A 14232-nucleotide genomic window follows, 5' to 3' on the forward strand; every position below is an offset into this window, starting at 1 on the left:
ATGGGGAAGCAGTCACACAAAAAAAAAAACATTAGCCCTCTGTTTGATGCTTCAGCAGTGTGGTGCAGTGGGGGAAAATAAGTATTTGATACACTTCCGATTTTGCAAGATTTCCCACCTACAAAGAATGGAGAGTTCTGTAATTCTTATAATAGGTTCACATCAACTGCGAGAAACAGAGTCTAAAAATAAATGCTTGAAAATATCTCAATATATGATTGTAAAATAACTAAATTGTGATTTATTGCATGAAATAAGTATTTCATCACCTGCCGATCAGCAAGAATTCTGCCTCTCACAGACCTGTTTATTTTCCTTTAAGAAGCCTCCTACTCTGCACTCATTACCTGTATAAAAGACAACTGTCCACACACTCACTCACACTCCAACTTCTCCACCATGGCCAAGACCAAAGAGCTGTTTAAGGACACCAGCGCCAAAATTATTGAATTGCACAAGGCTGGAATGGAGAGGTCTGCAAACTTGGATGTGTATCAAATACTTATTTTCCCTGATGTATATTCTGCGAGGAATGGTTAAAAAATCTGAGGATGGTTTCCATCCTAAAAAGAAGGCTAAGAGAAGACTTAATAGCTGTCTACAAACATCTCAAGGGCTGTCACATTGTAGAAGGATCAACTTTATTCTCATTTGCACAAGGAAAGACTAGAAGCAATGGGATGAAACTGAATGGGAGGAGACACAGATTAGATATTAGAAAAAACTTTTTGACAGTTAGGCTATGTGCACACGTAGCAGAAAATTTCTGCTTAAAAACTGGACTCCCCTCCCAGGAACCACGCGTTTTTTCTGCGCATTTTCCGCTCATTTTTTGCGTGGTTTTTGCACAAAAAATGCGCGGCTTTTTATGCGTTTTTTTGTGTACGGTTCCAGACCCATAGAAATGGCCTAAAATGTGGAAAAATCCGTGAAATTGATGAGCATGCTGCGTTTTTTTTACCGCAAAGTGTTTTTTTCACAGTAAAAAAAGCATCAATATGCACAAAAAGTGCAAAATGCATAGAAATGAATGGGAAGCTTATTTTTAGCATTTTTATAGCGGATTTATTGGCAAATCCACAAAAAAAATGCTAAAAAAACGCTGTGTGTGCACACAGTCTTAGAGTGATCAATGAGTGGAACAGGCTGCCACGAGAGGTGGTGAGTTCTCCTTCAATAGAAGTCTTCACACAGAGGCTGGACAGACATCTGACTGGCATGATTTAGTGCATCCTGCTTTGAGAAGGGGGTTGGACCAGATGGCCCAGGAGGTCCCTTCCAACTCTACGATTCTATGATTCTATAAATGCACCAATAACAGTGACAAACGCTTGCCATGGTTTCCAGGTAATTGAGTTTATTGGGGTTTGAGTTTGTTTAGCAAACTGCAGCCAGGGCAAAAATTCCGCTGAAAGGAAACATTACCTTTTGATATCATACTATTAATAAGTGATGTGAAACTAAATAAAAAACAATCTAAGAAATATAAAATGGTACAAAAATGTTATGCAAAAAAAAGTCAACCAATTTACTCTGGTAATCTGGTAATGGCATGCTCATACAGGAAAGAATTGTAGCTGTTACAAAATTTGTAAGCTCAAAAAGACTAATATGTACAATCTTTTTAGCTGGTATGTGACCAAATGCTTAATTCCTGTAAAAAATAGTTGAAGTGCACATGTGATAAAAATTACATACTTCTCCATCTCTGGCACGGTGGCTCAGTGGATAGCACTGCAGCGCTGGGATCCGGGGTTCAAATCCCACCATGGAAAACATCTGCAAGGAGTTTGTATGTTCTCCCTGTGTTTGCTGGGTTTCCTCCGGTTACTCTGGTTTTCTCCCACATTTCAAAGACATACTGATAGGGAACTTAGATTGTGAGCCCCTTTGAGGACAGTGCTGATAATTTCTGTAAAGCGCTGTGGAATTAATGGTGCTATATAAATGAGTAAAATAAATTCTTTGTAAGTGGTAAAAATTGACAGTGTATCAAACACTTTTTTCCCTTCTGGGATTTGCAGTCCACTCACAATCCTGATATCTCTTCTCTGAACTTGATACAGTTTTTCAATGTCTTTTTGAAATTGCGGTGACCAGAACTGGACACAGTATTACAGGTGATGCCTGACCAAGGAGGAGTATAGGGGGATAATTACTTCACAAGATCTAGACGCTATGCTTCGATTAATACATCCTAGAATTGTATTTGTCTTTTTTTGCTACTGCAACACACTGTTGACTCATGTGTACGGTATGATCTATTAGTATACCCAAGTCTTTTTCACACATGCTGTTGCTTTGTTCTATTCCTCCCATTGTGAAGAAGTCATTTTAGTTTTTCTTGCCCAGATGTAGAATCTCATATTTCTTCCTGATAAATACCATTCTATTAGTTGCTGCCAATTGTTCAAGCTTATCTAGATCCATCTGAATCCTTTCACTGCCTTCTCTAGTGTTAACTATCTTTTTTAGGGCCCCTTTACACTTAGTGGTGCACCAGCGATCCCGACCACGATACGACCCGGTCAGGATCGCTGGTGCATCACTAAATGGTCGATAGTGAACTGCCACACAGGCAGATCTCACCAACGATGTAGCGATGCTCGGCGGTCGTACTTACCTTTCAGACGAAGCAATGACCGCCGTCTTCCGCCCGCGTCCATAGTTCGCTCGTCGGCTCCAGCAGGAAGCCGACGACGAGAAATGGACGTGGACGATCTTGCGCTATCAGCGATAGCCAGCAGGGGAGCCTGTCGGAGGTAAGAATCACGTGATCGCTGCTGCATCACAAAATTGGTGACGCTTTAGCGATATCGCTATGTGTAAAGCCCCCTTTAGCTTTGCATCGTCTGCAAATTTAATTAGTTTACCTTCAGTTACCATATCTAGATAGTTTATAAAAATGTTCACCAACACTAGGGCCAGTACAGAGCCTTGTGGTACCCTACTTGAAATGCCCTTCCAATTGTATGTGCAGCCATTTATTTCCACTCTGAGTACAGTGTCTTGAATTGGCTGCTGTTCTGACATGACATCTACAGTCCAATATAAACAGCAGACAAAAGGCAGCAACACTTACCTGCCCAGATCTTGGAACAAATGCACTACAAGACACATCAGTGAAGTCAGTAGATCTGAACAGAGTGATGCATCTGCAAACTAAGGCCCGATAACCGATATTGAGCGCACTAATTGACTACCACGCTCTTAGGTGATCTCAGCATTGTTGGGGGACCCATAAAATGTTAATACACAGTGGTCTGTATTTTGCTAAGAAATTTGCAGCCATGGGCAAAATTTTAATATACTGGAACAACCCCTTTAAGTTACCATGATACACTGTCTGCAATACACCTATTTTTAATAACTTTTAAACATTATGCTTTAAAGTCGCTGAAAATTTAATGTCTAGGATTTTTCACACATGCTAAATCTATTATTGCTCTCTATGTGCAGGACAACAACAAGACAGTGGTTAAAGACTTCATTCTCTTAGGATTTCAAGTCATTGGAGGTGTAAGAATTCTCCTTTTCATCTTATTCCTTGTAATCTATTGCCTGATATTGTGTGGAAATGTTCTCATCATCACTGTGGTGTCCACCAGCAAGAACCTCCACACTCCAATGTATTTCTTCATCTTGCAATTGTCCATCAGTGACATCTTGTTAGCCACAGATATCATCCCCAAAACGCTGCAAGTCCTCCTGAATAATGGAGGAACCATCAGTTTTTTAGACTGCATCACTCAATGCTATTTATTTGGTGCCTCAGATGCAGCTGAATGTCTTCTCCTAACAGTGATGGCTTTTGATAGATATGTGGCCATCTGTAATCCTCTACGGTACACTTCCATCATGACAAGTGGACTCTGCGTGTTGCTATCTATCATCTGTTGGGTGTTTGGATCATTTTTGGTTCTAACTTATATCATAACAATACCAAAGCTTATTTTTTGTGGGCCAAATACCATTGACTATCTTTTTTGTGATATTGTCCCCATAACAGAACTTGCCTGTTCTGATACCTACATTGTCCACTTGGAGATTTTTTTAGTAGGCATTCCATCAATCTTTGTTCCCACCACCATCATCATAGTATCTTATATTTATATTGTCATAACAGTATTAACAATCCCATCCAGTACCGGTAGACAGAAAGCCTTCTCCACCTGTAGCTCCCACCTCATTGTGGTCTCCATATTCTATGGGTCTATATTTAGTGTCTATATTGTCCCATCTAAAGGGCAATCATCAACCATCAGTAAAGTCCTATCACTGCTATATACTGTGTTTACTCCTTTAGTCAATCCTATAATATACAGTTTGAGAAATGAGGAGATAAAAAGAATCACGCAAAGAAAAAAAATGGCCAGAATGCACTGAAAACGACAGCTCATGTAACTGCATTTACAACCCCACAATGCAACTGTGGGGACTCCATGCAGAGCAAATAAGGACATCTGACTCTGTTTGCTTTGGTGGCCGATTAGAAACTGCAATAATCAAGGTGTTCAGTGTAAGGGCCCAGCGAGATCGCTGTGTGTGACACTGACTAGCGACTGGCCCCCCTGCCGGTATCGCTGATCGCCGTAGGAAAGCCCTGGACTTTTCTTTGGTCGCTGGGCTCCCGCTGGCCAGCACGCATCGCTGCATGTGACAGGCGGGAGACCAGCGATCAGCCGGTATCTAACGTACACATCGGGTATCCAAGGGACGGGCGTCCCTTAGAAACCAGATGTGTACGTTAGTTACCAGTTCCCTGCATCAGCGTGCTGGTAACTAACGAACACTGCGACGCCGCGCACTCGGCGTCGCTGTGCTGATCGCTGGTGAAGCTGTCAGTTTGACGGCTTACCAGCGATCATGACACGTTGATATCATTGTCGGGATCGCTGGTGAGTCGTTATGTGTGACGGGGCCTTAAGACTGACAGGTCTAATGAATTCCACTGCATGTGTATTGCAATACATTAGACCTGTGATCGGACAAATAAAAGATGAAGTCCCATAGGGAGACTAAGCGAAAAATAAAATAAGTGCAAAAAAAATGAAAAAAAAAAATAAACAATTAAAAAAATCCCGAAAAAAATTTCCTAGAATAAATTTGCATATTTTAATAAAAATGATTGAAATAAAGTACAAATTTTTGATTTTTAGTGCATGCAGAACAAACTAATCTATAATACTGTCACACTTTTTAACCACTACAGTGAAAACAATAAAAAAATGGCGAAAACTGTTTTTTAGCATAAAGCCCAAACAAAAGGTAAAACAAAACATGATTATAAAGAGCTAGGTAAATAAAAATAGTATCCCTGAAAAAAGCATCCTGTCCGCATGCTGCAATAGTTATCTCATGCCGAATCGGCATGAGAAATTATTAGCAGATGTGATCTGCCCCATAGTATAAAACTGGGCAGAGTGCTATACAATGTTTTATCGCATAGCACGCGGCCATGTTAGGCCTGTTTCACACATCCGTTTGTCACTATCAGTCAAAATCCGCCATTTTTTTGGCGGATCTGTTTTTTCCCCATTGATATGCATTATTGGCGTATTTTGACTCACACTCATCCGTGGCATCCGTATGTCGTCAGATCAGCCAAAATTATGGCATCCGCTGACATCTCCGGACGGACAATGCAACGTTTTTTTGGTGGCTGGATCCACATTTTTGCATTTTGCTACACATTTAACCCTGAATCCAATCTGGCTGCTGGAGAAAATCTCTCTCTCTCTTCTCTGCCTGACGATGTCCCAGCTCTCGTCCCGATATGTCCCGCCTCTCGTCCTGCAATGTCCCGGCTCTCGTCCCGCGATGTCCCGGCTCTCGTCCCGCGATATCGGCAGTATATTTTTTTTTTCAGCGTGGCTCCTTTAACTTTCCCGGATCGGCGGATCCCGGCGCACCAATGGTCCGGTGGCTCCCGTTGGTATTTCGACGCCTACTGATCCGTTCTTCGCCATTTTGGCGGATTACAACTGAGAACAAAAACGTAAGTGTGAAACAGGCCTTATACAATAGTATAACTTTGGCCTTAGGGGTAATTTTTCCCCTTGTGGAGAGTGACATGTCAAGCTTGCTGTGTCAGGCATGCTCACCTGGGAAATTAAATATGCAAATTGTCTCTTCAGAGAGGACGAGGACTTGAACTTTAGTGATCACTGCTTCCAGTTGGTGACTCTAGTGTTCAAGTGCTCAGTTTGAAAACGCAAGAATTGAATATTTTGAGACTAAATGACCAGCCCAAGAGAAGAAAGACGCGGATTCCTCCAAAAAGATATTTTACAAAGTTTCTCGTTTTCACTTGTAGTATTGATTTATGGCCAAAAATGACGGTTACTCTACAACCAAATTCAAATAAAAGTAAGTGTGAAAAAATCTGTGTATGATAAACAGTGTGCACGGGTATTAAAAGGGCTGGAGAGCTGACTCCGCTCCATACAGGGCAGGTGCCGGTTGTTTTATCCAGTCTGCATCTGCTTCACCAGCAGAAATCAGAGCAGCTGTTGAAACGGACTCTGTCAGCACAGAATGACTGTTCAACCAATTACGGGTGCTCGGTGCTTCACGAAGGGGCTAATCATTTATACACACCATCCCATCTGCTTAGTTTCCCTCCATCTCCATATGCAGGGGGAGGAGCGCCGAGAGATGGCTGCTCTGGCATGAGGCTCCTGAGTTTTTTAGTTTTTTACCCCGTTTAATTGTTAATGGACCGGTGTCTTTCTGTCCTCGTGGAGCTCCGTGCCTGGATTCAGCTGGGAGAGAGTGAAGCTGCTGGCTGCCTGCCTTATACCCATTTCCAGCATGCACATGATCCCAGGATAGGAAACCTGGTGGAGTGTGCGGTGCTGGAGTTGTTCTGGAGATCTTGTGGTCCACATGGAGCTGTAGGGCTACAGGATTCGGCAGAGCTGGGAGTAGTGTGGAGACTGCGACGAGCTGGGACCGGTGTCTTTCTGTCCTCGTGGAGCTCCGTGCCTGGTTTCAGCTGGGAGAGAGTGAAGCTGCTGGCTACCTGCCTTGTACCCATTTCCAGCATGCAGATGATCCCGGGATAGGAAAGCTGGTGGAGTGTGCGGTGCTGGAGATGTTCTGGAGATCTTGTGATCCAGGTGGAGCTGAAAGGGTGAGCTGGGCAGGTTTGGACTGACTGTTGGCGTGTCCCCTGATGTCCCTGTCTTGTTGCACCCATGCCCTCCCCCCCAGCAGTGCTGGGAGCACCCTTTATGGAAAGTTGTACATTTAACTCTGCTAAGCTGTGACTGTTCAGTCTTTATAGCTACAAGCTGAGTGTAGTCATGGCCACTGCACTCTGTAAACCTACTCTTATGATTTCAAGGGACGATTTATTATTCTGGAATCATCCGCAATTTCTCATGGACTCCCCTTCTTGGAGCATGATTGCTAATTCAACAATTGAGTACATAAAATCCATTACTTCTGTGAAACCTGTGGAGGTGTACTGCAAGAGAGGTAGGAGAGGAGAAGTCCTGGCACACCTTCGGAGGAGAGGGTTCAGAACAGCTCTTCCTTCACTCCACTTGGCTAATGTCCGTTCCTTATCTAACAAAATGGAGGAACTGAACTTACTTTGTAACATGAGATCTGATATGGCCAATTCAGCTGCTCTTTGTTTTACTGAGACCTGGTTGAATGAGACCATCCCTGATTGTAGTCTGGATCTACCTGGTTTTGTTATCTGCAGAGCTGACCGTGATTGTGTAGCTTCAGGTAAACAAAGGGGGGGTGGGGTATGTCTCTACATCAACACTAGCTGGTGCTGTGATGTTAACATACTGGGAAAAGGTTGCTCTCCAGATCTAGAGTTCCTTGCACTCAATTGTAGACCATTTTACGCTCCAAGAGAGTTTTCATCTATGCTTCTGGTTGCAGTATATATTCCCCCTCAAGCATCTGTTAAAGCTGCTATTGGTGAATTAGCTTGCAAAATATCAGAATGGGAGAAAGGATCTCCTGAAGCATTTGTGATTGTAATGGGGGACTTTAACAAAGGAAAACTCAACCTGGATCTCCCCAAATTTACTCAACATATAAACTGCTTCACGAGAGAGAACAATACGCTTGATCACTGCTATACTGTCTTAAAAGGGGCCTACAGGGCAGTGAGGAGAGCAGCAGTGGGCTTTTCAGATCATTGTCTAATTCATTTAATTCCAGCCTACAGGCAAAGGTTGAAAACATCCAAATCTACAGTTTATACAAAGAAGACATGGTCTGAGGAGGCAAAATTGCAACTACAAGCATGCTTTGAATGCACGGACTGGGAGGTATTCCAGGAAACATGCTCGGGTCTGGATGAATGGGTTGATGCAGTGTCCTCATATATCCGTTTTTGTGAAGACACGTTTATTCCATCCAAATCTGTCCACTTTCGGGGAAACAACAAGCCGTGGTTTACAAATAAAGTCAGGTTGATCCGTAAGAGAAAAGAGGAGGCTTATAAAGCAGGCGATATTACTGAATTCAAGAAACGTAGGAACTCGCTATCTAAAGAGATCAAGTTAGCCAAACACGAGTATGCAAAGATTCTGGAGGAAAGGTTCTCATCAAAAGATACTAGATCTGCTTGGAGAGGATTAAGAGAGGTCACCAATTATAAAAGCCACCCCACTATAGTGAACCCCAGCAGAAGTCTGGCAGCAGAGTTAAATGAATTCTACTGCAGATTTGAGGCAAGCTCTACACACAGTGGCTATTCATCTCTAAGCTCCTCAGTCTGTTCATATAAAGATCATTCATTGTGCAACACCCAAGTAGTGATCTCCGAGGCAGAGGTGATACGCATCCTGAAGGGACTTAAGGTCAAAAAGGCACCTGGCCCTGATGGTGTATCTCCAATGTGTCTGAAAGTATGTGCTACCCAGCTTGCCCCTATACTGACAAATATATACAATGTGTCACTGAAAGAGTGTGTTGTACCTCAGTGTTGGAAAAATTCCACAATTATCCCTGTCCCCAAGAAAGTGGGATCCTCTGAGTTGAACGACTATAGACCAGTAGCACTCACATCTGTAGCTATGAAAGTCTTCGAAAGAATTATGATGTCCCACCTGATAAAATTAACGCAGAAGCTATGGGACCCGCTTCAGTTTGCCTATAAGGAGAATCGTTCTGCAAACGACACTGTCAATCTGGCACTGAAGTACATTTTGGATCATACAGATGAACGGCACTCATATGTCCGGATTCTTTTCATGGACTTTAGCTCAGCGTTCAATACCATTGATCCGAATTTACTTCATAAGAAAATGGTAGCTCTTGGAGTCCCTCTCAACTTATGCTTGTGGATTTATAACTTCCTGACAGCCAGGATACAGAGTGTAAAAGTTGGACCATTCACTTCGGACACCTTGGTCACAAACATCGGGGCACCTCAGGGGTGTGTTTTGTCCCCGTTACTGTTTTCTCTCTATACGAATGATTGCATCTCTTCAGCAGACTCAGTAAAAATCTTGAAATTTGCCGATGATATGACACTGATTGGTCTCATCAGGGGAAATGCTGAAGACTTGTATCGGAGTGAGGTGGAAAGAATATGTGACTGGTGTAAAGCCAATAATCTTGTACTCAACACTAAAAAAACTGCTGAGATGGTTGTGGATTTTAGGAAAGATCAACATGAGATACTTCCAATCTACATCCATGACGAAGTGGTTCTTAGGGTCACAGAGACCAAATTCCTTGGTGTTATCATCTCTCATGATCTTAAATGGGGGAAAAACGTGGATGCTGTTATAAGAAAAGCACAACAGATGATGTTCTTCCTGCGTCAGCTGAAAAGATATGGTTTGTCTAAGAATCTGCTGATCTTATTCTTTAATGCTGTCATCAGATCTGTGATTTGTTCCTCTCTGATAGTCTGGTATGGGGGAGCCACTGCACATCACAAACTCCGCTTACAAAGGACTTTCAGAACAGCAGAGAGAATTATAGGCTCCCCCCTGCCTAAAATCCAGGATCTTTATGATAAGAGTATTCGATCCCACGCATTGAAAATTTCATCCGATCCCTCTCACCCGGGACACTCCTCATTCCAACTACTCCCTTCAGGACGTCGCTTCAGAGTCCCCAAATGCAGCACCAACCGCCATATGAACAGCTTCTATCCACTCTCTGTTCAACAATTAAATCGTCATGTGTAGACTATATACTGTATCTTGTTAGATGTTACTTGTTGTATCTGTTGTTATATATTATGTTGCCTCTTTGCCACAAAGAATTCCTTGTATATATGTAATATGTACTTGGCGATAATAAATTTGATTGATTGATTGATTGATCTCCACCCTTTGTTGGCTTTATGAAGTCAGAGCTGTCAATCAAAGAAAAGGTGGATGGAGGCACGGACAACATGCAGGTGGGAAGACGCATTGAAATGATTGTCCCCCCAGAAGCCCCAAGCTGCCGGACTTAGTTTGTGCTGACCCTTTAACCATTTGGCTGAAGCAGTCAGTCACTTACATTGGTACGTAAATGATTCCATTCCTTTACTACAATATAATCACTGGGTGCCTATGTGTTACCTTGGCAGCCAGGGACCTTTGGAAGAGATTGTGATTTTGACTATACCGAAGTATTGAAAATAAATCAACACATAAAGCAAAAGAAAAAATTTACATTTGTCAGTCAACTCACAGTCTTCTAAAAAGATATAAAAATTTTGGACATATCTTGAAATGGTATCAATCTAATTTACAGCTTAGAACTCAACAAATATGAACATAAAGACTCAAAAACAATTATGAAATAAAAAGTTTTTTCACTATTTTACCCCACATATACATATACATTAGACTTAATGTTGTTCTCTCCTCATCAGTTTCCTTGCTCTTCCTTCCACCTTGCCGATTTATAGGATATGTTATTATTTTTAGCAGTTTTCAGTCAATAAAATTACCTGTTCTAAGTTTATGTAGATGTATGATGTGTAGTGATGAGCGAGTTTACTCATTACTATTCGCACGGATAGTACATTATTCGGGTTACTCGTTACATTCCGAGTAATTGTGAACTCGTCTCGCTATATTCAGATGTCCCGCCCTGCAGTTTTGGCACCTCCATTGCAGCCACTAAACATGCTGGGCTTCTTAACCAATCACAGTAATACCACAGACCTCTTGGTTGTGGCGCTACTGTGATTGGCTGGCCGCCAGCATCATAGGGTCTATTTAAGCCGTGCTGCTGCCATTTTGCGTACATTGCATCCGATGCCTGCATTCTGCAAGCATAGGGACAGATCGCTCTGTTACTAGGAAGAGTCTTTGGTCCTCTTGATAACACAAGAGCCCCTTTCAGGGCTATCTGCAGTGTATACTATATCAGTGTAGAGTAGGGAGCGAGAGATAGTCGAGCAGGGACAGTTTAAAGGAGACGGTCACAAACTCCATAGTACCACCAAAAAATATCTCTTTTCAGAGCTGAAGACACACAACAAAGTCAGAGTACGGGGAGGGAGAGATTGTGTATTAGGTAGGGAGAGGTTAAAGTGTTCTTCCAGTGTCCATATTAAAACAGCTCTTGTTAGAAGCAAAGCACACAGAGTAATAGCATTCAGTGCTGCCTTTTTTTAAAGCACCGGTCTATTTTCCCTACTGTTTTTGGGTTAGTGCCCTACGCAAAGCATTAGTCCAAACATTTCCTACTGCCTGCTACCAAGCACTCACCAGGCCATTTTCCCCACTGTTTTTGGGGTCACAGCCTGCTTTCTGCTGTCCACATTAGTCCACGCGGTGAAGCTCAACCTATCATATGTTGGCAAGGATTAGTGAGCAGCAGAGAGTAGTATCTGAATATGAGCTTCAACATGCCTGTCAGACTGAGTCAGCCACCACACATAACAACTGTTGAGTGGGTGTGGAACGCTGACATTTGTGAGGTTCTTGAGAACTTTGAGTACTGCACCAACCTCGTGAGCGGTGATCAGTAGTGATGGGCGAGCACTAAAATGCTCAGGTGCTCGTTGCTCAAGTCGAGAAAATTGGAATGCTCGGATGCTCGACAAGCAATGAGCCCAATGTAAATAGAGCATTTTTGCCATGCCCCCCCCCGGGGGTCTATTTAGGGTCTAAAAATGGCAGAAATCAATAGGAAGAGTGCTCAAATGCCATGGGAATGTCATGGGGAAGACCCCTGGAAGCATTTCTGACTCCCAGGTCACTGCTGTGATCAATGTCGTCAGAGTCTTATGCCACTTTTACAGACTCACAAAAAAACATACAAAAACGAAACCAAAATGAATTTTCCTGGGGAATATATTAAGGAACATCCTTTCCAGAGTAATAATTTGTATGTAAGGCAAAATAAATCGCCCAAAACAAATATGTTCCTCCACCACTTGGGCTATGTTCAAGAGTAGCATTCAGTGGGAAGTGTCATTTTAACATTTTACAACCTTATCAGGCCATGTGGTGTGTATCACATCATCAGACACATCCTGTTTCATTTATGAAGGAAGGACTCTGAAACTCACAAAGCCTATTTTTATAGGGCCATCTGTGGAGAAACTGGGTCAGTGGGTGCTCTCATTTGCTGGCCCGGCTGCTTTTAGCAAGACTGCATGGACCAGGGTTCATACTACCGAATGCCTATCTCCCATGGGCAGTACACTACACAGACAACACAGGGTTAGGGTAAAACAGTGTGGCAATACTTTATTGAACCACAACACCATATAGCAAAGAGAACAATCCCAGCGATTACCCCAAGATAGTGCACATTATAGGGTCTCATCCTTCCGCTGACTCACCGGGATAATAGTAGATGTTACGTCAGAGCTCCCAGCTGTGATACAAATAGACTGTCCTGAGGAAGTGGTGTGATCACCACGAAACTCGTAGAAATAAAGTCTGTTTTCTATTACATCCACTTTGACTCCTCTGGTACATCATCCTGACTGGCGAGCAGGGCAGTTTGATGCCCCATTCTCTTCACCTAGCAAAGGATCATCACATCGGGGCTTGCAGCAGCCGCCAATGCTAAGTGCAGTGGTTGTGTCTCACACAACTATAATAGGTGAGTGAATTTGATTATCCCTCACGAATATTCCTTTTATCTCGGATAAGACCCTATGTGCGCTCTATATTCCTTTTAAGTACCTGTGATACACACACAGAGAAGAGATATCGACAAGCATAGGGAGTTGACCAAGAACAGTCCATTGAGTCCGTATAAGGTCCAAAGCCAGTTGACATGATGTCAGAGCTCCCAGGTTGCTATTCCACCTGTGATACACACACAGAGAAGAGGTAACAACAAGTGTAGGGAGATGACCAAGAACAGTCCATATAGTACATACAAGATCCAAAGCCAGTTGACATGAGTCACCACCTGGCTTATCCAATCATCTCCATGGAACCAGGCGACCAGCGGGTCCCAAACCTGGCTTTCTCCAAGCATATACATGGTGCAGCGATTATCACTGGATCAGGTCTGTATCCTTCCAACTGGTGCCGAAAACCCCATAGGTTGATTCCTATAGAAACATAGATCCGTGTCCCTCGTGATGGTGCCATGATGAATTGGCTATAGTCCTATCTCTCGTCCGTTGAGTGTTTTGCAGAATGTTCAACTGGTAGCTCTGTGTGATGAAGATCAGATCTGCTCTCTCTGTCTCTTGAGTTTTTTTTATACCCGAGGCATGTGATCTATTTTTAGATTTACCCAGTCTCATTCAGTCCACCCTCACACCTTTTCCTTATCTACCTTCGAAGTTAACAAACTGGCTAAAGAATATAATGCACAATTAGCATATCAGCAAACAATCAACAAGGATAAATACACAGTATGTACAAGTCAATCTTAAGCCCCCATCTCACATAGCGAGATCACTGTTATGTCACCGATTTGAGATGCAACATCGATCTCGCCTGCGATCTCGCTACGTGTGACACATAGCGGCGATCGGGCCTCTGCTTCAATGTCGCTGATCGTGCTCAAATGTCCTGGGTAGAGTTGAGCGAAACGGGTCTGTCAGATTCAAAAATCGCCGACTTTCGCCAAAGTCGGGTTTCACTGAGCGAAACACGACCATAGCGTGAAGTCGCCATGAGGTCATCAACCTGAGCGCCAAAGTTGAATTTCCCATAATGCTTTCAGCGCCTTTTCTCTGCCAATGAGCAAGGACGCACACTTTGGGCAACGCGATGACATGGGCAGCGGCCACCACCATCTTAGAGAAGGGCATTCAAGTGATTGGCTTGCTTT

The 14232-nt window shown here is 43.0% G+C and overlaps 1 protein-coding gene across 1 annotated transcript; it reads left to right on the forward strand.

Annotated features, from left to right (window-relative positions):
* Positions 1 to 399: 399 nt before the first annotated feature.
* Positions 400 to 13076, forward strand: LOC141049966 (olfactory receptor 6N1-like). Its single transcript, XM_073546808.1, has 3 exons — positions 400 to 516; positions 3460 to 4362; positions 11729 to 13076. Exons 1-3 carry the CDS (start codon positions 400 to 402, stop codon positions 11810 to 11812), a joined length of 1104 nt encoding a protein of 367 aa, XP_073402909.1. The 3' UTR covers positions 11813 to 13076.
* Positions 13077 to 14232: the final 1156 nt, after the last annotated feature.

Source organism: Dendrobates tinctorius, unplaced genomic scaffold (assembly GCF_039654945.1).
Source record: "Dendrobates tinctorius isolate UK_male_01 unplaced genomic scaffold, ASM3965494v1 ptg000151l, whole genome shotgun sequence".
In the NCBI taxonomy this organism is placed as follows: Eukaryota; Metazoa; Chordata; class Amphibia; order Anura; family Dendrobatidae; genus Dendrobates; species Dendrobates tinctorius.